The sequence below is a fragment of the Zerene cesonia genome, chromosome 6 (assembly GCF_012273895.1).
Source record: "Zerene cesonia ecotype Mississippi chromosome 6, Zerene_cesonia_1.1, whole genome shotgun sequence".
Lineage (NCBI taxonomy): Eukaryota > Metazoa > Arthropoda > Insecta > Lepidoptera > Pieridae > Zerene > Zerene cesonia.
In genome coordinates this window covers 4,665,987-4,692,256 of record NC_052107.1, presented here as the reverse complement: position 1 = coordinate 4,692,256, position 26,270 = coordinate 4,665,987, and the positions used below count along the sequence as shown (strand labels likewise).

At 31.6% G+C, this 26,270-nt stretch overlaps 2 protein-coding genes across 2 annotated transcripts; one reads left to right on the top strand and one right to left on the bottom strand.

Annotated features, from left to right (window-relative positions):
- The first annotated feature begins 661 nt into the window (after positions 1-661).
- Positions 662-7,639, top strand: LOC119840604. The gene is made up of 4 exons (XM_038367290.1): positions 662-750; positions 835-1,648; positions 4,554-4,709; positions 7,437-7,639. The coding sequence occupies exons 1-4, from the start codon at positions 662-664 to the stop codon at positions 7,545-7,547; spliced, it is 1,170 nt and encodes a 389-aa protein (XP_038223218.1). The 3' UTR covers positions 7,548-7,639.
- Positions 7,640-8,241: 602 nt separating this feature from the next.
- LOC119840393 (peptidoglycan recognition protein-like) lies at positions 8,242-14,958 on the bottom strand. Its single transcript, XM_038366991.1, has 4 exons — positions 14,805-14,958; positions 9,932-10,133; positions 9,009-9,127; positions 8,242-8,456 (listed from the first exon to the last, which is right to left on the bottom strand). Exons 1-4 carry the CDS (start codon positions 14,854-14,856, stop codon positions 8,257-8,259), a joined length of 573 nt encoding a protein of 190 aa, XP_038222919.1. The 5' UTR covers positions 14,857-14,958; the 3' UTR covers positions 8,242-8,256.
- Between the last annotated feature and the right edge of the window lie 11,312 nt (positions 14,959-26,270).

The window sequence follows — 26,270 nt, the reverse complement described above, 5'->3', positions numbered from 1 at the left end:
ATGTTATTTTGAAGCGTATAATATGTATTATATATATATATCAGTTATTTTTATAATTATTATTTTATATTACTGCAGTGGATCACACATTTTAAAGCATTATAAAACACGCTTTTAGCGCATGTAGTCCCCTAAAACCGGGTCGCTACCGCAATTAAAAAAAACACTTTAATAAAACAGGTTAGCAAAACAGAATGTCCGTAGCACGTGTTTTTGTTTCATTTCATTGTAAGTTTCGAGGAATAAAGTGTAGTAGCGTTCTTACAATAATACATTTAGTTTTCAAAGGAAGAAACAGGTTCGAATGGATCTGCCATCAAGTTCGATCAATTTTAACACGAACTAAAAAAAATATAAAATCAAACAACACAAACAACTCTTCATACCCAACTAAACAACAAATAGCCGCCAGTTTTTTGTTACGTGTACATCTAAACAATGAAAATAAATAAAACTGCTTATTTCATGAATATGTAGACTATTAAACAAATGCCCTTTAAATTACAAACGCTTCATGATCCAAAAAGATTTTATGAACTTTAACGTCAAATTTATGAAAACGAAATTACTATATACTGTCAATGGCACCGAAAATGTATTAGTATATATTTAGAAAAAAATCAAGATAAATTCGTAAAAATCGTTCAAAAATTTTCGTACAATGCCAAATACGAGGCGTAGAAGATTCTCCGTGCAGAATGAAATTCGGGGACGTGATATGTTAAAGTCACAGAATGGAACTCAAGTGAAGTAATAGTTTATTTATTCTTTTTTATTTAATATATATGTTTGCGTTTATACTCCAAGAACAGATATGTTTGTGTATTTTTTCAGCTCAAATCAAGAATCGGACATCAAGGCTATATTACAAACACCGGTAACCATAAAAACAAATAAACTCAAAAATAAAATATGTCCTAACACTTCAAAGAAATCATCCAATCTTCAAATTGTTGATCAATGCCAAAGCACATCTAATATTTTTGGAGTTATAGATGCAAATTCACCAACTATTGACAAAGATGTTACTGCAAGTTCAAGCAATATTGATCTATTCAATATCTTAGGTGATTGCACAGAGGGAATTATAACCAAAAAAGTACAAGATGTTTGCAATGAAGAAACAAAAAATGTATTCGAAATGAAGCATGTAAGCGAAAGATTTCCGACTAGACGCGATAAGCATCCAAGGCAGCATAGAATTAAAGTGCGAAGCCCAAAAAGGAAACCTCCTAATATCGACAAACATGAAGTTATGAAGCGATCTGTGGGAGTCAGTTCCATAGATTGGACTGAACATGAAACGTTGACATTAGATGAAATTCAACCTGATGTGATAGTAGATGCTGAAGCAACAGTCGATGATGTACAAGAGGAAGAAAGACCTAGTACATTCTCTATGGATGATATGTGTAGAATATGTCATGGTGGAGAATCATTGTCTCCGGAGTTGGGTCAGTTAATTTCAGCCTGTTCGTGTAGGGGTACTGTTGGGAGGGTACACGTAAAGTGTTTAGAGCGATGGTTGACGGAATCCGGAAAGTCAAGATGCGAACTATGTGGGACGAGGTATGCAACGCGACGCGTACATAGATACGGCGTGCTTAGGGCTCTAGTCATGTGGATTTTGAGTCAGAATGCAAAGCAGGTAATTAAACAATTCAAGTGTCTCTTGTGTTTATGGATTAGCTACCACGCAAAAAATACCGATCATTTAATTTTGACTTCACATAATGTTGCTTAAGCACATCATTGGAAAGCGTTTTTATTTCCATTTTAGATTTATAAATGAATTTTTATTTGAGGGTTGAGTTTGGAAACTGCTTGGGTTGAAATTATCATTTATTAACAAAATGTTTCTATTAGATTTATTTATTTAACCATTATTTAGATTTGGTATTTACGAGGGGTTTGGTTGCCGATTCCGATAAGTAGGGGCTGAAAAAGCGTTTCGAGCATGTGGGGTATCGTTGAATAGGTTTTCTAAATTCAATTTTAGATAAATAAATAAAAAATATGCTTTGGAATTCGATTACTACTCTAACTAACTGTTTACATATAGTCCAATTTTAAATTTATTAAAATTTTTGGAGCTCCAACATTTCTGAAGAAGAAACAAACAAACAATAGTCGGAAACACTCCTTTGCTGATAGCATTCGAGTTAAATAAGATTGAATTATTAATGGGTATATGGCTACCCCTTAATAATTCGCTCGCGTAAAGATAATGATATATATAATATATATAATAATACCCTTTATTTACCTTTAAATATATTATTTTAGTTTTTAATTATAGCAAAATTATATACAAAGATTCATTTCTTGTTTGTGTTTGAACGCCAGAAAGATATCTTGGTATTTAATTTATTTGTTCTATTTCGGTTCGGTTGCTCATAAGATTTTACGAGTATCATTTGTACGTAATGTTAATTTTTGTACCTGGGCATCGTAATTGCTTGAATGATAGAATAATAAAATGTATTTTTGTCAGATGTTATTAAAACGATCTGGCCTCCAAGGCTGCCAAAATCAAACCGCGCTTATTTAAAAACCCTGTTTTTGGTTCTATCAAAATATCAAAGCAAAAATCTACGATATAACCGGTATTTTAGATTTTCATTTTTCCCTTTTCTAAAACATTCATGAAAATATTGTGTATGTTATGTTATAATACTCCATGAAATTATTGTGTAGCAATAATTATGGCCTGAACCCTCATAGGAGGCCTGTGTCCCAGCAGTGGGAACATATAAGGGCTGATGATGATGATGATGATGAATAATGCAATCCATATCAACCAAAAATAATCATACATAATTTTTAAGTATCATGGCAATTCTTAAACTTATAACATTTAACTCTACATTACTGTCTCGATTTAATCCTTTATTTGATCTTTGTATCCCCGAGAGAAAAGCATCTCCTTTTTCTCACCCTTCCCCATCTCCTTTATGTTTAAATAGGTAAGACATTTTCAGACTTCATTCATTGATCACTTACCATCACCACCAGTTGCACTTCCTTTGGTTACTCTGAAATAAAAAGCACGGGACATATATCTTAATATAAATACTTCTTAAAACTGCCCAAGATTCACCACTATATACCTTCTACTTTGGGTTTTTTTATTAAACTCTAAGTTTTGCAAGAAAAACATCAGCTGGAACAGCGTTAATACAATTGGAACCCGAACGAACATTGGGAAATGGATCAAAGTAACCATGCGAGACTTGAATCCATGTGTTGCCAATTGGGACAGGGGAAACTAATTAAGCAGTTTTGAAGGCTGGAAAGCTACGCTGTTATTATTTACACTCTCTAGTTAACTGTAATTACCATGTATATTTTGTTGTAAAATGCCACGGACTTCCCTGGGGAGGAAAACACTACAAATTTTTAAATGTTTCCACATGACAACAATATCCTGGCCAACATAAAATCCTCACTATAAAATACTTTACTAAGTTAAGTCGAATTGAGAATCTCATTCGTTTTTAAAAACGTAAAAGACCAACTTTTAAAAACAATAAATAACAACAACAAATGGCATCTAGGCGTTAGGTACTATTTGTTATTCATAGTTTATAACTCCTTATCGTTTATTCGAATTTTCACTTGTTATTCATGTTTTTTTTTTTTGTTTAGTTTAACGCAAGCAAACTCATAAACAATGTTATTTTTAGAAGATACGTTCATACTAAAAGCATAAAAATTATTTAGTGACAAATTTTAATTTTTTGATAGATTTATAGTGTGGTATTTATTAAAATTTACATTCGTAACCATTATGAATGTTTAGCGTATTAACATAACACTATGGTTGTGTAGCGTTTACAAATCGTGCATGACGCATCAAATCAAATTGAGATAAAATAATTTAGCATACTGCCATTACCTATAACGGCCCTGGCTTATAAGACCAAAATAAGTAATCAAAATAATCAATAATAAAAATTATTAATTATTTTTTTTCCAAAATTCGGAATCCATCTATGTACCAAATTTAATTGCAATCGGTTCTGCAGTTTTTGCATGAAAGAGCAACATACATACACACATCCTTACAAACTTTCGCATTGTCGGACTTATAACCTTTCATCCTGTATTTTTATAAAACATTGCCAACAGGCAGTAACTTAAATGGTAGATATTATATAAATATTTCGCAGAAATATCGCCGATTCAATATAAATCATGTTCATCTGTCCAATTAGTTCTAAACATTTCCCTTTGAAAAGTTACTTTAAGGTTATATAATATTATGTAGAATATTTATTTTCACAGAATCAATTTAAATCCTCATTCATAGCTTAAGTACATACAAAAACTATGTTTACAAGCGCAATAAACGATGTAACAAAGACGAAATCACTGGCATAAAAGATAAATCATTTTAGATTTAAATCTCTCCTTTTTTCTAAGGATTTAGCTTAAGCAAACGAAGACTAATCCAAAACTCATTAGAACGCGTTCAGTCGTTCTTCAGCTAAAAGTGGTGTAACTGACCCGACTGTCTTCTGTATATATTAACAAGAGTTTACGATTTTCAGCTGATGGTAGACAGCCTGGGCATAATGCTGATGTCACCTCTTGCTGTGCTGGCTGCCTGGCTGTCTGGTAGAACACTAGCTGGCCTAATGACGCAAGAAACCCACGCCACCCCTTGGCCTTTGGCGTCGACCTTTGTTCTAGCCTGCATGACCCTAGTAAGTGTTTAAATATTCCAATGATGTGATAATGAGAATATATAGCATACTATGTTGGTGACAGCTAACACAAATGTTGCTGCAAATGCTTATCTAACGATAAGTATAGAAGAAAGCCAAACACATTGACAAACGGCAATTTTCCCAGATAAATAATGGAAACAATATCAAAGATAATACGATTCAAATTTCAAAATTAATATTACATACACGTAGCATCATGCCCTTCAGCTTAATATTTTAGATGGCACATTGGTTTCTTATTGATAAAGGGGGTCTAGGATTTAGAAATACAAGTAATTACGTAATATAAAATAAGGACAAAGAGGAAACCCATCGTTGCAATTGCTGAAATAGTACCCAATCCAACCTTAAATGCACATTTCTATTGCTAATTTGAGAACTCTGGGTGCCAAAATAATTACCTGTGGTTCCTTCAATGCGAGTCTCGAAATATTAGGTCTTCTAATAGCGAGACTTGTTATTTGTTCCATGGTCCGTTAATTTCTCAGTTTAGAGTCCTTTAATATCTCAAACTTTATTGCCAATAACCCGTTTTATTGCCTATTTCGCAAAATTATCTAAGTAATTTCTTATTTAAATTCAATCTCGTTTGTATTATAATAGAGAACTGCTTAAATATTGATCGCTACCTTGATTCCCTCATTGAGTTAACACCGCAAATACTCCTGTAACATTTACCTTGATTCCTAGCTCATTTATGTACGATTGGGTTCGATGTTATTATGACAGTGACAAGGAACTGTTAAATTAATATACACTCGTATATAAAAATTGTTGTGTCGCGGTGTTTGTTACCAAACTTCTCCGAAACGGCTGGGCCAATTTTTATGAAATAACGTTTGTTCCACGGGTTAGTCTGAGATTCGGCCAACATCTTTTCTTTTTATCTCTAAATGATACGAATGAGGCAGAACGTTGTGTGTCGGGTCAGCTAATATTGCGTATAAAAACATGATGAAATTTTGATAGAATATTTATTTATAGGTATATGAAACGTTGCAGATAGTAATATAAAATAAGAATTTTTTTATGTAATAGCTGGGGAAGTTGAGCCGCGTTCGCCTGAAGGTAAGCCGTTACCACCGCCCATGAACATTTGCAGATACAGAGTCGGTACAAATGTGTTGCCCGCTTTGAAGGGACAAAGGATAAGGAAAGGATTAACGACAGGAAAAATTGTACTGGAAAGGTTGGGGAAAAGAATAATAAATAGCGTAATGTGTCTATTGCATTTTGCATTTATCATTGTAACGTAATAAATAGTGAAGAAAAAGACGCAACAAAATAAACAATGTCATATATTATACTTGAAATAGTCACAGAACAGAATTGCTGCAATTGTAATTTTATTATTTCCTCCATTTTCCCCTTCGTTTTGTGCCGTTACTGGAATGCAAATGTGATGTGATACATTCATTTCATTTGGAAGTAAATCCTGTAGAAGATAGGTTCTTTTTTCTTCTATTCATAAAAATACCAATTGTTTGATAACATAGAAATGTGATTATTAGTCGGACAATTGTTTTTTTTTAAATCCTCGACATATAAATATAGGTGATATATGTCTGTTACATCATAGCTTCCGAACGGATGAAGCGTTTTTAATTATTTTTTTATAATAAATGTAGAATAAAAAATTAAAAATAGAATAAATGTAGAATAATTAGAAACAAAAGCGATGGTTAGTGGCTTAGTGGTGAGAACCTCGGACTTCAAATTCGATAAGTCGGGGTTCGAGACCGGGCAAGCGTGCAGTGTGGATAACACTGCTTAAAACGGTGAACGGTGAAAACATCGTGAGGAAACCGGCATGTCCAAGACTCAAAAGTTCGACGACATGGATTATAGCCTGAACCTCATAGGAGGCCTGTGTCCCAGCAGTGGGAACATATATGGGCCATGGATGGAGGATGAATAAATAACTTATATGCGTGTTCTTAGACATGCTTAGTGAAAATCTGTACAGCCGCTTGAAGATCATCCGCTCTTTTCTGAAAAATTATAGGAACTACATAAATACGGATATCAAATAAAAAGGCTAAGGCTAGCAAAATACACGAACGCTATAAACAAACTACAAATTTCAAATTAAAAATGACCGATTAAAAATGAATGAACACAAGATTGGGCTGGGGCTTTTTCAAATTTAAAGCTAATGATATTATAGGAACTAGTAATAAAATCGCAATAAACACATGTAAAAGATATCAGTCTGTTACGTCATGAAACAAAAATATTTGTATTTTCGATAAAAAAAAATACATTTACGAGTTATAGGCTGGACATTTTCGTGATGGAATTGGATGCAAATTTGTGATGGCACAGAGGTAAACTCATTAATTACGATACGGTTAAAATATCACGTATGGGTTAAAATCATACGCGAAAAAAACAAGAGCGATTTTTGTGTTAATGGCTATTTTCTATCCATTTTTGTATCCATTCCTGTTTAATCCCAAGGGAGCATTTGATCGGGATAAAAAGTATACGATCACCCAAGTCAGCTCATATTCGATGAGTAGTTTCATCGTTATTGGCGGACAAATATCCAAAAAAACAAATTTTCACATTTTAATATTAGTGTGATACCTACATTACATTAGATGGGAATATAGGCCGAGAAGTCAGGCGTTGTCACGTCGATTTTTTATTCAAATAATATTTAACATGAAATTTGATTTAAAGTATACGTTTAATTCTCAGGTATGTTACTACTGTTGGATAGTCTCAGCGGCTACCAGGCACGCACTAGGCTGGTGGATATGGTACAGATCTCAGTATGAAGTACGACTACAATTCGCAATCGAGGAATAAACATTCTTATATAATGTGGAATAAATGTATCTAGATTTTCGGTGCTTAAAACGCCTCGTTTGAATATTTGATGTTTGATTTCTTGCCCCGAGTTGTATTTCTAATTTACATTCGTAACTCGTACAACTTGTATGTAGTTCAGCTCAATGTTTCTTAGAATGTTTATTATTTCAAGTGAATTAAATTAATGCATCATTTGGCGCAGTTACTCTAACTTCTTGGTGAAAATAGCATCACAAAGATCATGCATAAACGAAAAACAAATTCTATCAATACGCTCTCATAAAAAATTAAAATTTCTAACTGGAAATATGGGTTCATATTCATATATTTATCCTTACAGTTTTTTCATAAACGCTAGTATCATCGGCTAGCACTTTTTTTGTTATTTAAAAGCTCGTCATTTACAAAAGCCTTTTGCTTGGCATTAATAACTTCATAGTGATTGAAACATATTACAGTTTAACAACGCACTAAATAAATACATGATTCGTAGAGACTTTGGATAACTCAACAAGAATTTTCTGAAGGAATTCTTGTTTTTAAAGTCACTAAAATAGTAGTAGTGGTAAAAAAAACACATTGTTTATATCAAACAAATAAATAATCGAGCATTGGGATCTTATAATATACATTTATGTATGTAAAAATGCAGTCGGCATTATGGGTAAGAATTTCAAATAAAAACTCAAACTTCCTTCACAGACGATCAATTTTTAATTGACGTAACGTCTTCCATCCAATCGGGCCAAGTTCTCAGAACCTGGTAAAGGCGGCGACCGGGGCTTTGAGTTGCTATCAACTGTCGATGAGCGACCACCTTGTAATCAGGTGTTAAATGTCCATTTTCAACACCACAACGGATCAATGATTTCGCTGCTTCCAGTTGGGCGTTTGTTGGTGTGTCATCTTAAACAAACAAAAAAACCTTTATCCCACTCGTTGTGTGTATTAGGTGAATAACTTTTGTTGTTGATTTTTACGCTGTTGAACCGTATCAAGATACAGTTTGCTGAAGGTACATATACATTTTAAGTTCTTTCCTTTAATAAAGAAACAATACCAGACTTGTTGCTTTCCGCTGCTTTCCGAACCATTGGTAAATTTTAAAGCTATGTTATGACGTTTAATTTTGCTACAATAAGAAGTCTAATGAATAAATGAATGTTTGAGTTCCAATTCAAAAACAATGTCTATTTAAATGGACAGTTTTTTTATCATATACTTAGCTACATTTAGAGGCCTTCTTGTTTCTGTTTATCTATCAGTCCTTCACATAACTTTGATAATTTTTTAAAAATTTATTCAGGTTTATATGAAATTTATCAATTAGTGCAAGTCATTGTTTAAAGCTTTCGATTTCGATGTCGATTGAAAACTCATTTGTCAAAATAATAACCGGCGACACGCTCGCGTTGTTTCTAATTATACATCAATCGACAAAATGCAATATCTACTTACTGTTATAATTTCCTATAAAGGAAATTGCAATGGATTTTTTATTATAGCCTATAGTATGCGCACCAACGTGGAGCCAGCCGCTTCCCTCATATATTTTACCGTTGCCACCTACGAGAAATCTGAAACATAAGGTTACGTACGGTTGTATAATACCAGTATTAAACAAATGAGAAATCTATTATTAATTACCCCTACTAGGGGGTTTACCCAATTCATTTCAAAGCACATGCATCCGCAAGCACATTTTCGCAGGTCCGAATTATCCGACTATTATAAATCTCTTCTAAAGTGCTATACAAAACTCATAATTGTGTAAAGGTGAAGATGAATATTTATTGCTCGTAAAATTTGCAGAAATTAATTATTCTTCTTTACATCTTCTTTACACAAAATTCAATAATATACTCCTCACATAACATGAAACTAACAAATCTTCGATCAAAAAACACCGAGTTAATATAATTCGGCAAAAAAGTGTCAAATGGGGATGGAAGCGTAATATTCCTAAATAAGCGCATTTGAAATTTCTTTAAAAATAAAGTATGTTTTAATTTTCTAAAGTATGTGTTTTCTTAATTTCAGAACATAGGAAATTTTATTAAATCCCGAAGAGCACTTATAGCATACGGGTCCTTTATTATTAGCCCGTTTATAGGCGTGTTTACAAATGAAAAATATTTCGAAAAACAGGTCTCATCTGGTTAACAGATGGGTTAAAGACGACCTTACACAGGCTCATAGACTGTTAAGAAATACTGAATGATTGTTTACATTAAATTAATACTTAGCTCCTTTATAACTGTCTTAATTTTTTTCTCGTATTGACTGGAAACTAGGATTTAGCATGTTTCCATGACGAATACACATCCTATTAATTAAAAAGAGCGTGAGCGAAATCGTAATTTTAACACATGATTACTTACGACATTCCAATGTCCCAGAATCCTTGATCTTCCATTTGATTTGTCTGAATGCTTCTTACCAGCTCTTCACACGCAGCGTCAGTAGAACAGAATGGTGTGACGGTGTGCTGAATGATTACCAGATCTACTGGTCGAGGTAAATACTCCACGTGCAGGGGTAATAGCCCGTCCCATTCCTTTTTGGTAACAATGTGCGGACATGCTGGAATAGGTAAATGAACAGTGGATCATTCGTGAACAAGAGGGAAAATAAGACAATAATGGACGATAAAGTTTTTCTTCTTAAGTCTTAAAATTTATAGTAAACTAACAGCGCCCTGCGGTTTCACCCGCGTAAGTCTGGTAGGAATATCGAGATAAAAAGTTGCCTATATGTTATTTCAGTTGCCCAGCTATCTACGTACCATATTTCATTGCAACCGGTTCGGTAGATTTTGCGTGAAAAAGTAACAAACATTTACATTCACAAACCTTCGCATTTACAATATTAGTAGGATAGATGAAACAGTTTTTCTTTATGCTTTATGTACATGTGTATCAGGTCGACAAGATTCGTTTTTCGCTTTTTTTAATTCAACTTTTAACGTTTTGTCTGGTGGTCATGTTCTGTTGACATATAACAATCGAGATCTGGAAAACTTTATGTTAAAATCAACGCTACCTGTGAAGGAAAGTATTATAATAGACTTAATTTTATTGAATGCTTCCAGTTTGCTCTTGTTCAAATTTCACGTGAACGAAGTCGGCACGCACCAGCTTATACAGATTATATGAAAGGAAATTATTTAATCCTGGCGACCCTTATCAGGATAATAAGATAATCTCATGAAATTATTGCATTGTCACCGATCCTTGATATGTGTACAAAGTTTGAATTAAATTCTTCAAGTCCAATATATACATTGCATTTAACTATATTAAACCATCAAACATACACATATCCTTGATACTATAATTTTATTACACACAGTTGGAGCAGTTCTTGGAAAAGGACCAAGAGTTCCCGAGTAATTTACTCGTCACTGATAGAATGAGAACAAAAATATAAAAGACATATACATGATTCCAATAAATCAGAAACTTGCTTTATAGTCTAAAGTGAATATCTTATACCTTTACCAGCAATTATATTCCAATTATATATATATATATATATATATATATATATATATATATATATATATATATATATATATATATATATATAATTGGAATCTCGGAATCGGCTCCAACGATTTTCATGAAATTTTGTATATAGAGGGTTTCGGGGGCGATAAATCGATCTAGCTAGGAATTTTTTTTAGAAAATGTCATATTCGTGTTTTATTCGTGTTTTAATCGATGTGAATACTAGCTGGACAACTGAAATAACACATAGGCACTTTTTATACCGATATTCCTACGGGATACGGACTTACGCGGTTTCAACCGCGTGTCACAGTTAGTGGTAAAAAATAGAGAATGCAGCTCAAATTAAATATAGTTACCGATACGAGTTTTAACAGCACACAAAATATTGAAAATCCTTATTGCAACTCAATTAAATATATGTCCCATATAAGTTACCAAAACGATGTTATTGTGATGATCACTTGAGAAAAAATTGATAACATTATGTGCTTTTTTTATCAATTAATAAAATATGCAGTGTTAAAACTGCTTAAACTTATGTGCGATATACGTAAGTACATACATTAGTTCAATTTAATGAACGAAATTTGGTTAATAATTCATTAGTTCAATGTATCTTATGAAATGTTATTAAAAAAGTCCCAATTATTTCAGGATAATTAAAACATATTCAAAGTTTTAAGAAGAATTTTCACATCACAAGCAAATTACTTGGAGTATACAATAATATACAGTGTTTAGTTTAAGATAACTAGCCCGCGGCGTCGCGTAGGTTGTTTTATTATCATTGAATAAATTTCAAAAATTCCTCGTATAAGGATCACTTGCTTTTTTATAACTAAATATGAATTTGGGAATTAGAAACTACGTACATGTAATTGTATACCTTGTTGGTCCTTCATTTCTCTCCAAGAAAATGTTAAGATATTTCAAATACGTATTCATTTAGAAATAATTCTAATGCAACAAACCTATTATGACGTAATTATTTTAAATACAGACTTTATGACATTGTCCTTTTGTCATATAGAGAATTAAACAATAAAGATATTTTACAGCAGTAGATACAGTAACAGATCTTCATTATATAAAGTATTAATGTTTAAAACTTCAATAAAAACAAATTTTTTCAACCGCCTTCAAAACAATAAGGAGGTTAGTTCATATTGTGTGAGCCTATTAAAATTTGGAATAGTTCTACTTATTTCGATATTGGGTTTAGTTTGTAAATGTAATTATAATAAATATTAAAAATTCGTCGTATAGTTAAGTTATTAAGGTAATTTGATTTCATGACAACGAGCCTTTGCTCTTTAGCATAATTCAGGTGAATTTTCGTAATGTTTGTGCTGGTATGAATTAATTTGAAGGCACTATAAACTTGTTTGTTTTCAGAGAAATAACCAAGTTGTGTGCAAACACTTTAATGTGGCTTTTCTTTAATAAGCACAACCCATTGTCAGGTTATATAATCCGCTAATTTTGGCTTAGTGCGGTTCTTTTTGTGATAATAGAGTAGATAAATAAATATAATGCAATTTCTTAACTATTTACAATAATAATATGACCAAGCTTTAGGTTTATAAGAATTGATTTTTTGAACCTAAATATTGTGAAACTTTTTTACATCGATGTGAATACTTCTTGTGACCTAGAACACTGAGCTCACGGATATATAAACGACGCAAAATAGATGATACAACAATTATTAAACCATCTAAAAGTAATATCAATTTCATTCTAAATCCAGTATTATCCAGTTATAGCTACTAGGTTTTATTAGCTGGACTCACGATATAGTCTCGTTTTGTAATGCTTACCTGCTGGTATTTTAGTACCAGCAAATTTTCAGGAAAGAAATACACATTTTGTCTGCCAAAGATTAAAAATTGAATTCTATATAGACGTAAAATGACGCAGTATGTTTATTAAATAGTTGCGGAAATTGGAGTAAGAGTTACTCATATTTGAAGAAATATTATATGCTACATTTTTACCAAATTAATAACCTAGTCTAGGTCCTAGGGTTCAAATTTTTATTAGGCTATTAATTTTCATTATTAAGGGACTGATAATAAAAAGATGGATTATCTAGTCGACTTTTTCTATATTTTTTGAATGACTATACACTCTCAATGACCCTGGCGTATATACATATGAACGACACGGATCGTTTACCATCAAGTGAAGCATCTTTGCCTCCTTTGCTATAAAAGAACGTATATACTACTAGCTTCGATTGCGTGTACTTTCAGGGTATACTTTGTTCGGTAGGCAGTACAGGTTAGTTCATTGCTCGCTGGCCTTGAACATTTGCTCACTAAGTATGCGTGGTATGCGTCCCAAGCAAAACGGGGTTAACGCACGTGGGGTGTTAGTACGAATTAGATTTTGATATAGATAGATAAATGTTACGAAGCAAGATACACAACACGAAAGATGGAAAAGAAACTAAATATATGGAAAAAGAGTTGTATAAAAAAAATAAAAAGAAAACTATGTAAATGATTTAATTACATATCTCTCGATGCAAATGTATTATAGCATTGAATAAAAGCCATTTTTCAAGAAGGACCAGTTTAGTATGTTCTTTTTTTAAATTTAGAACCCATTAAAGCCAAAAAACAATGAACACAATGTATTCAGTTATTTATTAATTACTAGTAATGGTCTCGAGTATCGCATGCATTTTCTTTTTGGAATTCTTGCGAAGTAATCCCTATAAGCAATCGCGCTATATATATTAAAGCTATATGTCTAGTATTCTATCTAATACAGCTAGTCTTTATGTACTAACTGTACTCTATATCCCAAATTCGCATATTTTTTGTTTACCGTAAGCAAAAAATATATATAGATGGGTATAATAATTAATTAATACTTCGAGTTGGTTTGGCTTGTTTGCAATTTTTCCGGTTTTTTATTTATTTACCTTATTCTTGGAAATATGAAACAGCAGGGGATTCACTCAACGTAATTTCAAAGAATTAATAATTTGGTTCAACAATTTATATTTTATCTAAAAGATGAAGTTCTGTGGATATAAATATGTAAAATTGACTACGAAATAGTCGCGACTTTGTCTGCGATCGTCGTGTCTTTTGAGTTAAGAAATAAAGATTAGATGTTTAACAAAACAACATAAAAGTAAAAAAAATATTTTCTATTCTTTCCTTTTTCTTTATAGAGGGACCTGGGTCACCGATGTCCCGAGACCAAGTACCATTCCAGATTCAAAGAGGAACCAAATGAAAACAATCCTGCTAATATTATTAATGCGAAAGCTTGTAAAGATGTGTGTGTGTGTTTATTGCTCTTTCACGCAAAGAATACTAAACCGATAAAAATGAAATTTGGTACGTTATAGCTGGACAACTGGAATAACACATAGGCAACTTTATATCCCGATATTCCTACGGGATACGGAATTACGCGGGTGAGTCCGCGGGGCGCAGCTAGTTTCATATGAAGCACAAATGTCATGTCAATCGGTTAAAACCTCACAGAGAAATCGACAATAACAAAGCAAAAAACATACAGTCGAATTAGGATTGTCCTCCCCTCCACCCACTTTATTTTGTTTGTGTCCTACCTTTGTTTTTAGTCATCGTTTCAAAAAATAACCATTTAATATTAAGGTACAACAAGCATATATATTTAAATACAAATCATAAAAAGCACATCTCAAAAAAACGACTTTTACATACATTAAAAATAAATTTCAATAGCAAAGATAACTTACACGCGTTCGCGGCAATCGAACCGGATATCAACAACAGTGCAATGAAGATCATGGTGACCTGCGCACGCGCTCAATGTCAATCAAACACTGACCGCCTGACGCTAGCTACAGGCTAGCTTGTGCGATTCGATTATCTTGAGGTTATCCCAATACAGACCGAAGATCGAATACGTATGAACTAGATAAAGATACAGAATCCAATCTATACATATACATACTATTATTTTAAACTTTGAATGTAATTTTTTGTATAAACTATCATACGAAATGCTCTTTTGAATCGTAAATGTCATTGTTTGAACGAACGAGATACGAAATGTTCTTTTAATTATTTTTTGGTATATATTGTCTATATACAAAGGCTATATCAGTGTAATATCAAGTTATAACCAATAGGAGCAGAGCAACAAGGAAAAATCTTACAAAAATTTGAAAAAATAATCCTTTTTGGGGAGCTGTCAAGAATGTGTAGTAGTGGGCAGTGGTGAAAATTTATGCCTATCGCTATAATATGTATGCAATGAATAACGTAGTATATACATATACATAGATATTTTTTATAGGTTTTATAGGTTTACCTAGTAAATATAGTCTCTTGGTATAGATTCCATGATTTAGGCGTGAAGAAGAGACAGACAGACTAACAAAACTTTCTTCGGCAGTTATATTAATTGGGATTAGGCTCAAACACAGAGCCATGCATTTGCATTTTGCACTATCTAGTGCAAAATGCAAATGCACCTCACCATATCACCTGCATTTACAACTACAATTGTTTTGCATGCACTTTCATATGTATCTTTTCAAGTACTTAAGTTAATTATTTACAAAATTATTCATGTTTTTTATTATTTTTCTTCACAGAGAAGTCTATACATAAAACGGTGTTATATATGCCTTCGTTTCATAGGTACGTGATCTCTCTAAAGGCTATAAGCCTTTGTATACAAAGCCATTCATACCGCGGTTGAAGCCGGAGGGCCGCTAATATTTAAGTAAAGTAGGAAAGATAACAAGAGCATGTTTTGTATTAAAAATTAGAAGTATTCTTAATATTTCACAAATAGATTATCTATTATATGTATATTGATCTATACAATTGACGTATATTATACGCATCTTATCTCTCTGAAGTCTAAACAAACACTAACTACTACGTTAATACTACACTATACATTATGTACAACATTGATAATCCACATCCTAGCAAAATACCTTCTCTAGAGCTTAGTAGGTAACTATTTAATAGGCATTTTTTCCCTTTTTGACGAATTCCAACCCGAACCGATTTCTATAAAAATGTTACTGGATTTCTCACTTAGCCGAAGTCTGAGATAGGAGTCAGAAAGTATTTTTTTCTTTGTTTTATGCAGGCAACCAAACTGGTGGTTCTGTAGGAGGCTATTAAGCAGTCACTACCACAAACTGCTAGTGACTAGTATTATTTAAAACCAGTTAAATTTATATTCTTCCGTCCTCATATTATTGAAATTGTATAGCTCGAAAACTGAATACACAAACCTAACCACTAGACAAAAAAAAAATTAATAACAATAAAATTATTTAATTCACTTCCCTGCTGTCGGTGTCACAGTCGGTGGACTAGCACAGAGAGAAGTCTTATCGTTTACTTTTCTAATAATTCCTATGTATAATATAGCATTTTACCTGAAATAGATGTACAATTGTAAATTGTAAATTTGTATAATTTATAATAATAATAAACTTTTGTCTCTGCAAATGTATTGTCCATTAAGGTTTAAGAAAGGATTGACGCCGGGAATAAAGGAATGGACTGAAAAGGAAACGGACCTCCAGCTCCCCGATCATTGCACGAAACACAGTAGCATTCGTAAGCGACTATTTCATGCCGATTTTCTGTGAGGTGGTGAGGTTCTAAAGCGTGCTCGACTCCCATATCAAAAACAGTTATATCACAGTACATAGTTGGAATTTACTTCGTATAGAACATAGGGCTCCCGCTCCTGCGTCTGACCTCTCCAATTAACCGTCGTTTGAAATATAACGATGATGAAATAAGGAGGACATGCAGTTAACGTGTAACTGTAAGTGGCGTAATATCTGCATCATTATCCAAGGATAACTCAATTTCCTAAGACCACAGTGTTATAGTTAAATAAAGCAACTTAAAATCTTTAAAATTATCCATAAGTATTTAGATACTACTTATTACATTAATTATTAATTTGTAAAATCAATTGAAACTGTAGAACCTATGTAAATAGTAAGATAAACTATGACTGGTTAGCGCTTGTAAGATTTATTTTAATACTAGCTGCGCCCCGCAGTTTCACCCGCGTAAGTACATATACCGTTTCAATATCGGGATAAAAAGTTGCCTATATGTTATTCCAATTGTACAGCTGTCTACGTATCAAATTTCATTGGAATCGGTTCAGTAGTTTTTGCGTGAAAGAGCAACAAACACACACATACCTTACAAACTTTCGCATTTATAAAATTAGTAGGATTAGTAGGATAGGATAGGATTATAGTAGGATTACTCGTGCTTCGCAGTTCCTATTGTAAGTATTGCAGGTACCTACAATTTTATCAGCCTCCTTAATTTCATCATCAATAGCATCATAACCGCATAATAAAATTATTGCTTTGTCCAGCTATACATTACCTATGCTTTGACCTTTATACTCGTATAAACAAAAGTTAATAAAAGGGTGATGTCAACTTTCTGCACGCTCTTAATAATAGACATTCCCACTTCAATATTGCAAGAAATCATTCTAAATAGTGTTTTGCCGCTTTGAAGTTTATTAATCACCGTTAAGTGCCTTTACCCATGACCACAATTGTGGATATTTTGCATTTTTTCTTTATCATAGGACAGATCAAAGCGATAATCTCAGTATTTAATCAGCACCTACTATCATCCTACTAATATTATAAACGTGAAACTTTGTAAGTATGGATGAATATAATGTTTGTTATTCTTTTCACGCAATACTACTGAACCAATTGCAATTTAATTTGGTACGAAGACAGCTGGACTACTGGAATAACACATAGGCAACTTTTTATCCCTATATTCCTACGGAATACAGACTTACGTGGGTGAAACCACGCAGTTCAGCTAGTGAGTTCATAATTCCGTCTATAAAGAAAAAGAACTGTTAAGACGGCTACTGAATTAAATAATGAAGAAAACTAACAAGCTCAGTACACGGTCACGTTAATACAGTAATGAAAAATCATAGAGGGTTATTTAAAAATAAACAAATTCAAACTGAAACAGAAACCAGTATTTCCCTGATTTGAACTACATAGTTGTAAAATTAACGTTTAGTTACAACTAAATCTTTTACGAGAGACGGATTTTACACTGATTGAACACAATTTGATTGTTTGACAATTTAAGATCGCCTGTAATTTAATCATGAAATTAATCGTAACCAACATTTGCATATATAAAAGCTAAGGCGTTAATAAATAGAACGTTAATATTTTTATCTATCAACGCCTATACAAAAACCTCTATTTAGTTTTAAAAACCTGTTTAATGACACCTAATTTGATAAGATATTCACGAATTTATTTTCTATCATAGCATATAACGTATTTTTAAAAAAATAAATTGGTATGGATAAAAAATAAAATTAGAATATTATATTATATTTTTTAAAATAAAATGTAGTCTGTCCATTGTATCTAATCTTGATCTATTACCACATAAAATTTTGTCGTAATCGCTCTGTGGCTTTAACGTGCTTGACGCGCATGCAAACAGACAAAAAGAAAAATTCTTTTGGGATCGATAAAACATCCACATTGCATAGCACTTTTTGAAAAATAATTAATGTACAGAAATCGTCTGGTTACTGTTTTATTATGTCGACAGATCTTGATAACGTGATTGTTTTTAATAAGTTAATTAACGTCTTCGTATATAATAATACCCACAAGATAATACCCCACAGGACTAAAACCTTTTTCAAACCTTAATTGAGATGAAAGACTGCTATTACGTATGTCAATATGATTATTAAATTATCACTTGTTTCATGAATTTTATTTTAGGAACTCTATTATGTCAACGACTGAGTATAATTTAAAATAAATTTTTTTAAATCCATTTTTACTTATATCAAAAAAGCAAAAAATTTAGTTTGCCTTATGTATCTAAAAAGGCTAAAGAGCGACTAAGACTACTTTTACTCGCCGGAACATCTCATTTCGAGAATTTCCTTTTACAACGCGCGCGAAGCCGCGGGCGGAATCTTAATTATAAATATAAAATAGCGGGGGCTAAACCCCGAGAGTTTTCATAAATACTAATGATGCTTAATTACCCCCACTGGCTAACTATATATTATTTGAAATTATATCTGAAAATGAAATGATATTGGAGAATCGTGTGTCTCGCATTTTCTTTAATTAATTATACACAGTACTGTAGGTACTGCTAACATCGACTTTAGATCCCTCATTTAATGCCCTCATATAAATCAAATCAAATCAAATCAAAAATACTTTATTGTGCACCAAATCATACATAAATAAATTCTATAAATAAACTCTATAGAAGCACAACAGGCGGTCTTATCGCTAAAGTAGCGATCTCTTCCAGACAACCTGGTGGACAAGGAGACGCTATTAATGTTTAGTAAAAAAAACACAGGGCAAAAGGTGCTAAAAATAAATGTAATTATATAGTCATATAAATGTATTGAAGAACCATGAAAAAACATAAACATATTAATATATACATAGTTACACATAAATCTTTGTATCTGTAGGTACATGTATTAAAACAGTTACCAGTTTCTTAATAAGAGTTCTAGAAAGTGTAGGTGTTCTATATCCCAAAACAATAGTAAGTATTTATTTCTGCTTATTTGTTTTTATAGCGTGCGTCAATGAAGTAACCATTAATACATCAGTGACCCCAGTACTGGCAGCACATCGAGAGCCCGTTGATAGCCCTGTCTACCCTCCTGGGGCCTGAGAGGAGCTCGTCCCACTCCGCCGCACCACACTGAACGTTGCCGATGGACTCCCTGGTCTATCCATACAAAATAATAAACTCTGGTATATACCTGATGTTTCCATAGTTTACAAATTCTGAACCCGATACAACCCAACAAGAACCTAATTAAAGTTTTTAATTAATATGCTTTGTAGTTTTATACACAATATTTTTATTCAATTAATTGCTTGTTTAGTGTGTATTTTGCAATTAATTTTTTGCTATTTTTGTTTATGTTAACCGGAATTTGGATTTTTAGGTTTTTTGCAATTTATAATTTAGTATATAATAACAAAGTTATAATACTAAAATACCGCTCTGAAACAGATGAATGAAATTTATATTACATGCTCCTAAAAAAGCTTCATCTCGCGACTAAATTAAATCTACTTCACATTAATTCTGTGTCAATTTTTTCGGGTATTTTATTCATCTAGTTATGAAATTAGATTCTAAACAATTGTATAATATAAATTAACCTAACTTAAGCCTTAATCTTACTTTACCAAATATCCTCGTCAATTTAAAGGTTACATTATGTCTTAATATGTAAATACTGCTTGTTTGGGTTTACGATAACAATAAACAATAACTGAGAAGGACGAAGTGTAGTAATGTAACAACTATTTAATAATCCTCACTAAGTCACGTAGATATTAATTATAGTGTATTGCAAGCGTCATGTAAAGTTTTTACAGTTAAATATATATACACACCATTTATACATACATAGATAAGATACATTATTACTAAGCAGGAAGAAAAAGAATAATTCCGAAGCGCAGCTTTAAAAGCTTTTAAAGGATTTATCTTCTTTATTGGTTCATTCCATCCTTTAATAGACCTATTAGTAAAAGAGTTATAGAAGAAGTTTATATGCTGAGCTTAAATTAACATTCATAGTTGAAACATTTCAGAGGAGCGAAAATAATCTCCATTTTCACGTTTGAATACAAATTCATTCAATTCATTTGCCAAGTAGTGTCTCTGCAAATGCGCTGCCCGCTTTTAAAAGGTAAGGAAAGGATTGACGACTGGAAAGAAAGAACGGACTGGGACGGGTGAGGAAAAGGATATGGGCATCCAGCCCCCTACTCACCGTACGAAACGCTATAGTAAGCTATTATTTCACGGTTTTCTGTGGGGATGTGGTACTTCCCTGGTGAGAGTTTAGTGCGTTTGGTAGGAACGACATTTCCCAAATATTCCAAAGCCTGGTTTTAAATTTAATAAGACTTCCTCATTACATTTATAAATTATGGTGACCAAAGGTTTATTTGATTCTTGTTATAATATAGATATTATATTATTTGCATTAGATAATTAAATAAAGATATTATTCATCAGTGATTTAAAATGTAAAGCAAAAAAGCTGGCCAATTCGTGCCCAAGCATGTTCGACTCCCTCATTAAAAATGTTGTGTTATATAAGTACTTGAAAAGTTACGGAACAATCTTCAAAACACTGTAACCGACTTTTTCCGTCTCCGATAACCTATACACTTCCTAGATACCGTCTGCTCTTAATTTCTCATAACACATGATTAGGTCAACGACCCAAATGATAGTTCACATTTTACACGGTTAAAAATTTGTGACACGATATTAAGGAAATAAATGATAATTTTTTTTTTTTTAAGGAAAGTCACGACGATTATATTTAGCCTGTAATTTTGCCCCACAATGTTGAACGCCACGAAATAAACGCTTCCCAAAAGATTTCTAGACCTTTCCAGCGTAACAGGTAGATTGATCAAAAAATATACGATTATAAAAAAGTAAGTCGAAAAATACAAAGTATAATACGTTGTGTATTGAACCTTAATAATTGTTTTTCAGGCAACCATCTTATATTCTTTGAAGTTTTAGGGGCACATATTCTAACCAGACGGTGCCGTTCCAACATAATTCCTAAGGGATATTACACTATAATTTATCTTGGATCATATAAGTGATCACATGTTTGTTACATTTTAATTAACAATTTAATTAAAAGAAAAATCAATCATATCTCGGTATACTAACGGTGAAAGAGTTTTTAATATCGGTTTTTCAATAGTAGTTCATGCGATTAGCACAGTAAAACATTGGGACAAATATTCAGCAATAAATATTATAGTGTTAGTATAGATTCCTAGTGGTTTATTGTCTATTAAAGATTATGACCCTTATTGTCGGTTTATACTTTAATCAATCTCAATATTATTATAATTTTCAATAATTTCTTAACCGAAGCACTAAAGCATAAAAGATTTACCCTGTAATTTTGCACAGATTGACCTGAATTGGCTTTCATTTTTCAAGGACGAGCTTCTATTGTATATTTATCTCATTTATATTTTTTTACTTCTAATTTTGCTTATCTGTGTAATTTTCTACTTGAAGTAAAAGTTTTTTTTTTATTTCTTTTCTAATTCTAATTTTCCGTTTTCGTCTACGTTTATTAAAGAAGATTTAAAATATAATAAAATTACCACATAGACTTTTTGCCTTCTGACAAAACGTATTTCATAATAATTAACATTAAAAATTAATACTGTTAAATGCTAATATCATATCATAAAAAGTAGTGACAATAACAACTTATTATTTAATTCTATTTACATACAATTGCAAAACCTCTGAAGAGTAGACAACTGTTGAATTTAATTACTCATTCATTGAAACTTTAACTCATAAACTGTGACCTTTTAATTGTATTCTGTTTTTGATGTATAATTTATTTATATATTCTCTGAACATTAAATAAACAAAACAATTCTGCAATGACATTTTTGTCTGTAATTTGTATTTAATGTTTTTTTTATATATTCAATTAATAATCTTATTGCTTCGCTGTTAACTGTTTTTATTGTGTAAGTATTTATTTTATAAAATCAAAAACCTAGTTTACAATCTTTTTAATCACCTTAAGTACTTCTATAAATAACTGTTAAAAAAACAACTTTTGTTCAATAAATTTCACCAACGTTCCTGCCACCTAAAAGTTAAATGAATACTTTTTCTTTAAATTTCTATTTTTTTTATATTATATTTCATCTAACGTGTGAAAAAAGTTCTAATTCAACTAAATTTTATTATCGCATCAATACTTCCTAAGATTACACCCTACACATATACACAAAGTCAGAAATAATTACGTTTAGTGCGTTTGGTAGAAACGACATTTCCCAAATATTCCAAAGCCTTATTTTAAATTTAATAAGACTTCCTCATTACATTTATAAATTGTGGTGACCAAAGGTTTATTTGATTCTCGTTATAATATAGATATTATATTATTTGCATTAGATAATTAAATACAGATATTATTCATCAGTGATTTAAAATGTAAAGCAAATTAAAAAATTGATAATGTTTAAACATTTAACTACCAAAATAGAATTTATATGACAATTAATGTTTATTCATTACTTAAGTATTAATACATTTAAAGATAAAAATAAGGAGTATGACACAAAATTTACTGGTATCTCTATGCTATATAGGCACAATATTGGTCATGTCTAAATTATTATTAGAATAAAAATTTAATTAACAAAAGTGAAAAAAAATGTTTAAAAAGCTTAGAATTTACGTTCATATTCGTATTGTTAAAAGGAAATAAATAAATTGGAATTGAGAGAATGTTGAAGAGGAAAAGAAACCGCTTTATAATTTTTATAACTTTTAAAATTTAAATAATTGTCACAATTATAGGATCAAATATAAAAAAGAATTAGTTATTCATATGCGCCATATGGAGCAATAATGTGGGTATAAACGTTCAAAAATAGAATAAAATATACGAATTTTTAACGTATTTAATATAAACAAAAACAATCATTTGTCATAAATGGTGATGTTTTCGAATATCGGAAGTAAATACACCAGTAATACAGAAAAAGACCTTCAACTTTTGTTCGGTCCAATGTGTGAACCAATTATGATAATGACTGTGCTATGTTAATGCTATCACGTGAGAATTAAAGCTTTACTAAATCAATATTACCCGTGTCCAATTAAATTTACATATATAGTGCAGTCTAGATTCCTAAAAATGGGTTTGCCTAACTTTCCGAAAGTTAAAAATGAAAATATCGTATGACTGGACTATAAATGTAATAAAAAATAGCAATTAAAAACTTTTTAGCTGATTTTATACGCGATGTATTGATTATATATATCGAATTGAAAGGAATTTGAAACATTTTACTATGTATTCCTCGAAAACAGATCCTAGGATCTCCTAGACATAATGTTTACATCGTAACAATTGCTCGAACACATAGCTACTATTTTTCATTTATGAGCGACTGAAACTGAAATATTAATTTATTAAATATGTAGTTCTTGTCCGAAAAGCACTATTGAATTGTCATCAAGAGTTTTATGATTTACCATCGATCTGGAAAACAGTTTTTACAGAGATTGCAAAAAGCTCTGTACGTACGGAGGCCCTAATCCTTTTCTTTACCCTTCCTAGTCCTTTCCTTTATTCCTCTCATCAATCCTTTCCTAATCCCTTCCCAATTAAAGTCGGCAATCCATTTGTAAAGGCGAAAAGTCTGCAATTGACCTTACGACTCTACAAATGTTCATGAGCGGTGGTAGCACTTACCATCAGGCGACCAACCAGCTCCATTACCGATTGTGACATTAAAAAAAATTACTATATTAAAATGATGTCAATTAAACATTTTAATTTTACATAATGTATATGATAGTAACGATGTCAAACAACTGTCCTGTGGTTTTGGTCAGTATGTTATCGCATTTCGGATGTTTTGGTTCAAAAGATCCATACCGGCTTTCTTATCAATTATGTTCTACTTAGTTACTTGCAACTTCCCAATGAAAAAGTTTTCGTTTGCAATTGAATTTCTAAAATGCAATTACAGACTTTGATTGAATTGACTTTTCAAACAGTTTCTAACACATTTCTCAGGAATAACATATCTAAAATAAGAAGAAATTATAAGCACAAAAGTTTTATTATTTATATGGTTACCTCAAAAACTGTTAAATCAATATGGAGGACCAGAAGCAAGTCTGCTGTCAGAAGAAAGGTTGAGGCTGCTTTTGATATTAATCCTGTTCTGTGTGTGATGGAGATAAGTCGCGGGGGTAACAAGCAAATATTTATACTCAGGTAAATGGATTACTTTCAACTGATTAAAAACATATCATTTAACTTGTAGAGAACATTATAGTATTTCAAAATTGAACTCGATAACCCTAATATTACGTTTCTTTCCTTTTTAATCGACTTCAATTGAATAAGTTTTTTAAGGTAATTCGAATTATGTTTGTTAAAACAGAAGTTTAGACAGGGTGTACGAAATGATTTTTTTTTTTTAGTATTTATAATGATCCGTTTTAATTTGGTTTCGTTCTGACAATGGTAACCGTGGGAAAACCATATGAGCCTTAAATTTTTACACTAAAAATGGATCTTCTTTGTCAAGTGTTCTAAAACCCAAAGATGCCGAACTACCAAACCAAAAAAACTGATCTTCAGGCCCAACAAAGGGGAATCTGTTCACACCATTGAAATATATCCACACACACCAGTTCCTACGATACTTCATTCACTGTTCAGGCCATTCAATTGTGGAACGCGCTATCTGAACCGATAAAAAGGTACATTCATTTAATCAGCATAATGGTTCACAATCATTATCTTTTCTCTTGCTGTACTTAATATCTATATTTTATTATGATTATGTCTAAATATCTTAATGGATTTAATTAGTTCCTATTATTTTATTGTGCACATTTATATTTAGTTTAAATTTATATAACAGATATATTATTACACGTATTTTTCCTAATAATATTATATTTTTACTCTGCCCTAATCCTTACTCTCTGTGCGTCTGGTCTTTTTTATTTTTCATTTTTAATATACCTTATGAGATTTAGGTTCATTGCAAAATAAAGTATAATATAATAAAGAGGAATAAAGTATAAATCAATGAATAAAGTAATGAACTATTTTTTTATAAACATAACCATTTTTTTTATTATATAAGTCAGTAAGTCGTTAACGTTGTCGCTATTTAGTAAAATGCAAATCCGTCCCGGGGTAAACTGTCGACGTAAGTTGACCGTGCCAAGTGTACCCAGTCATAGTCTTCAGCCATATTATAGTTATTAACATCGCAATCCAGGAATCCTTAGCTGTTTATAATGCTTGCTCAGTTCGTCTGATTCTTCTTTGCATAAATATACAAATATTCCCCTACCCCCATAAACTATTTCTACTAGCGTAAAAATAGCGTACTGTTGATTTTTCTTACTAATGTTGTACATGGTGAAAATACAGTAAAAGTTGTGAAGCAGATATTAAAAGAAAATTATAAAAAAAAAACCTAATTGAAACACTTTATTTTCACAAGGGAACATTACCTATATACTTAGTCTGGCCATAAATACTGTTACACTTAATTATAAAAAAATATTACATTTGAATTTCGAATCTG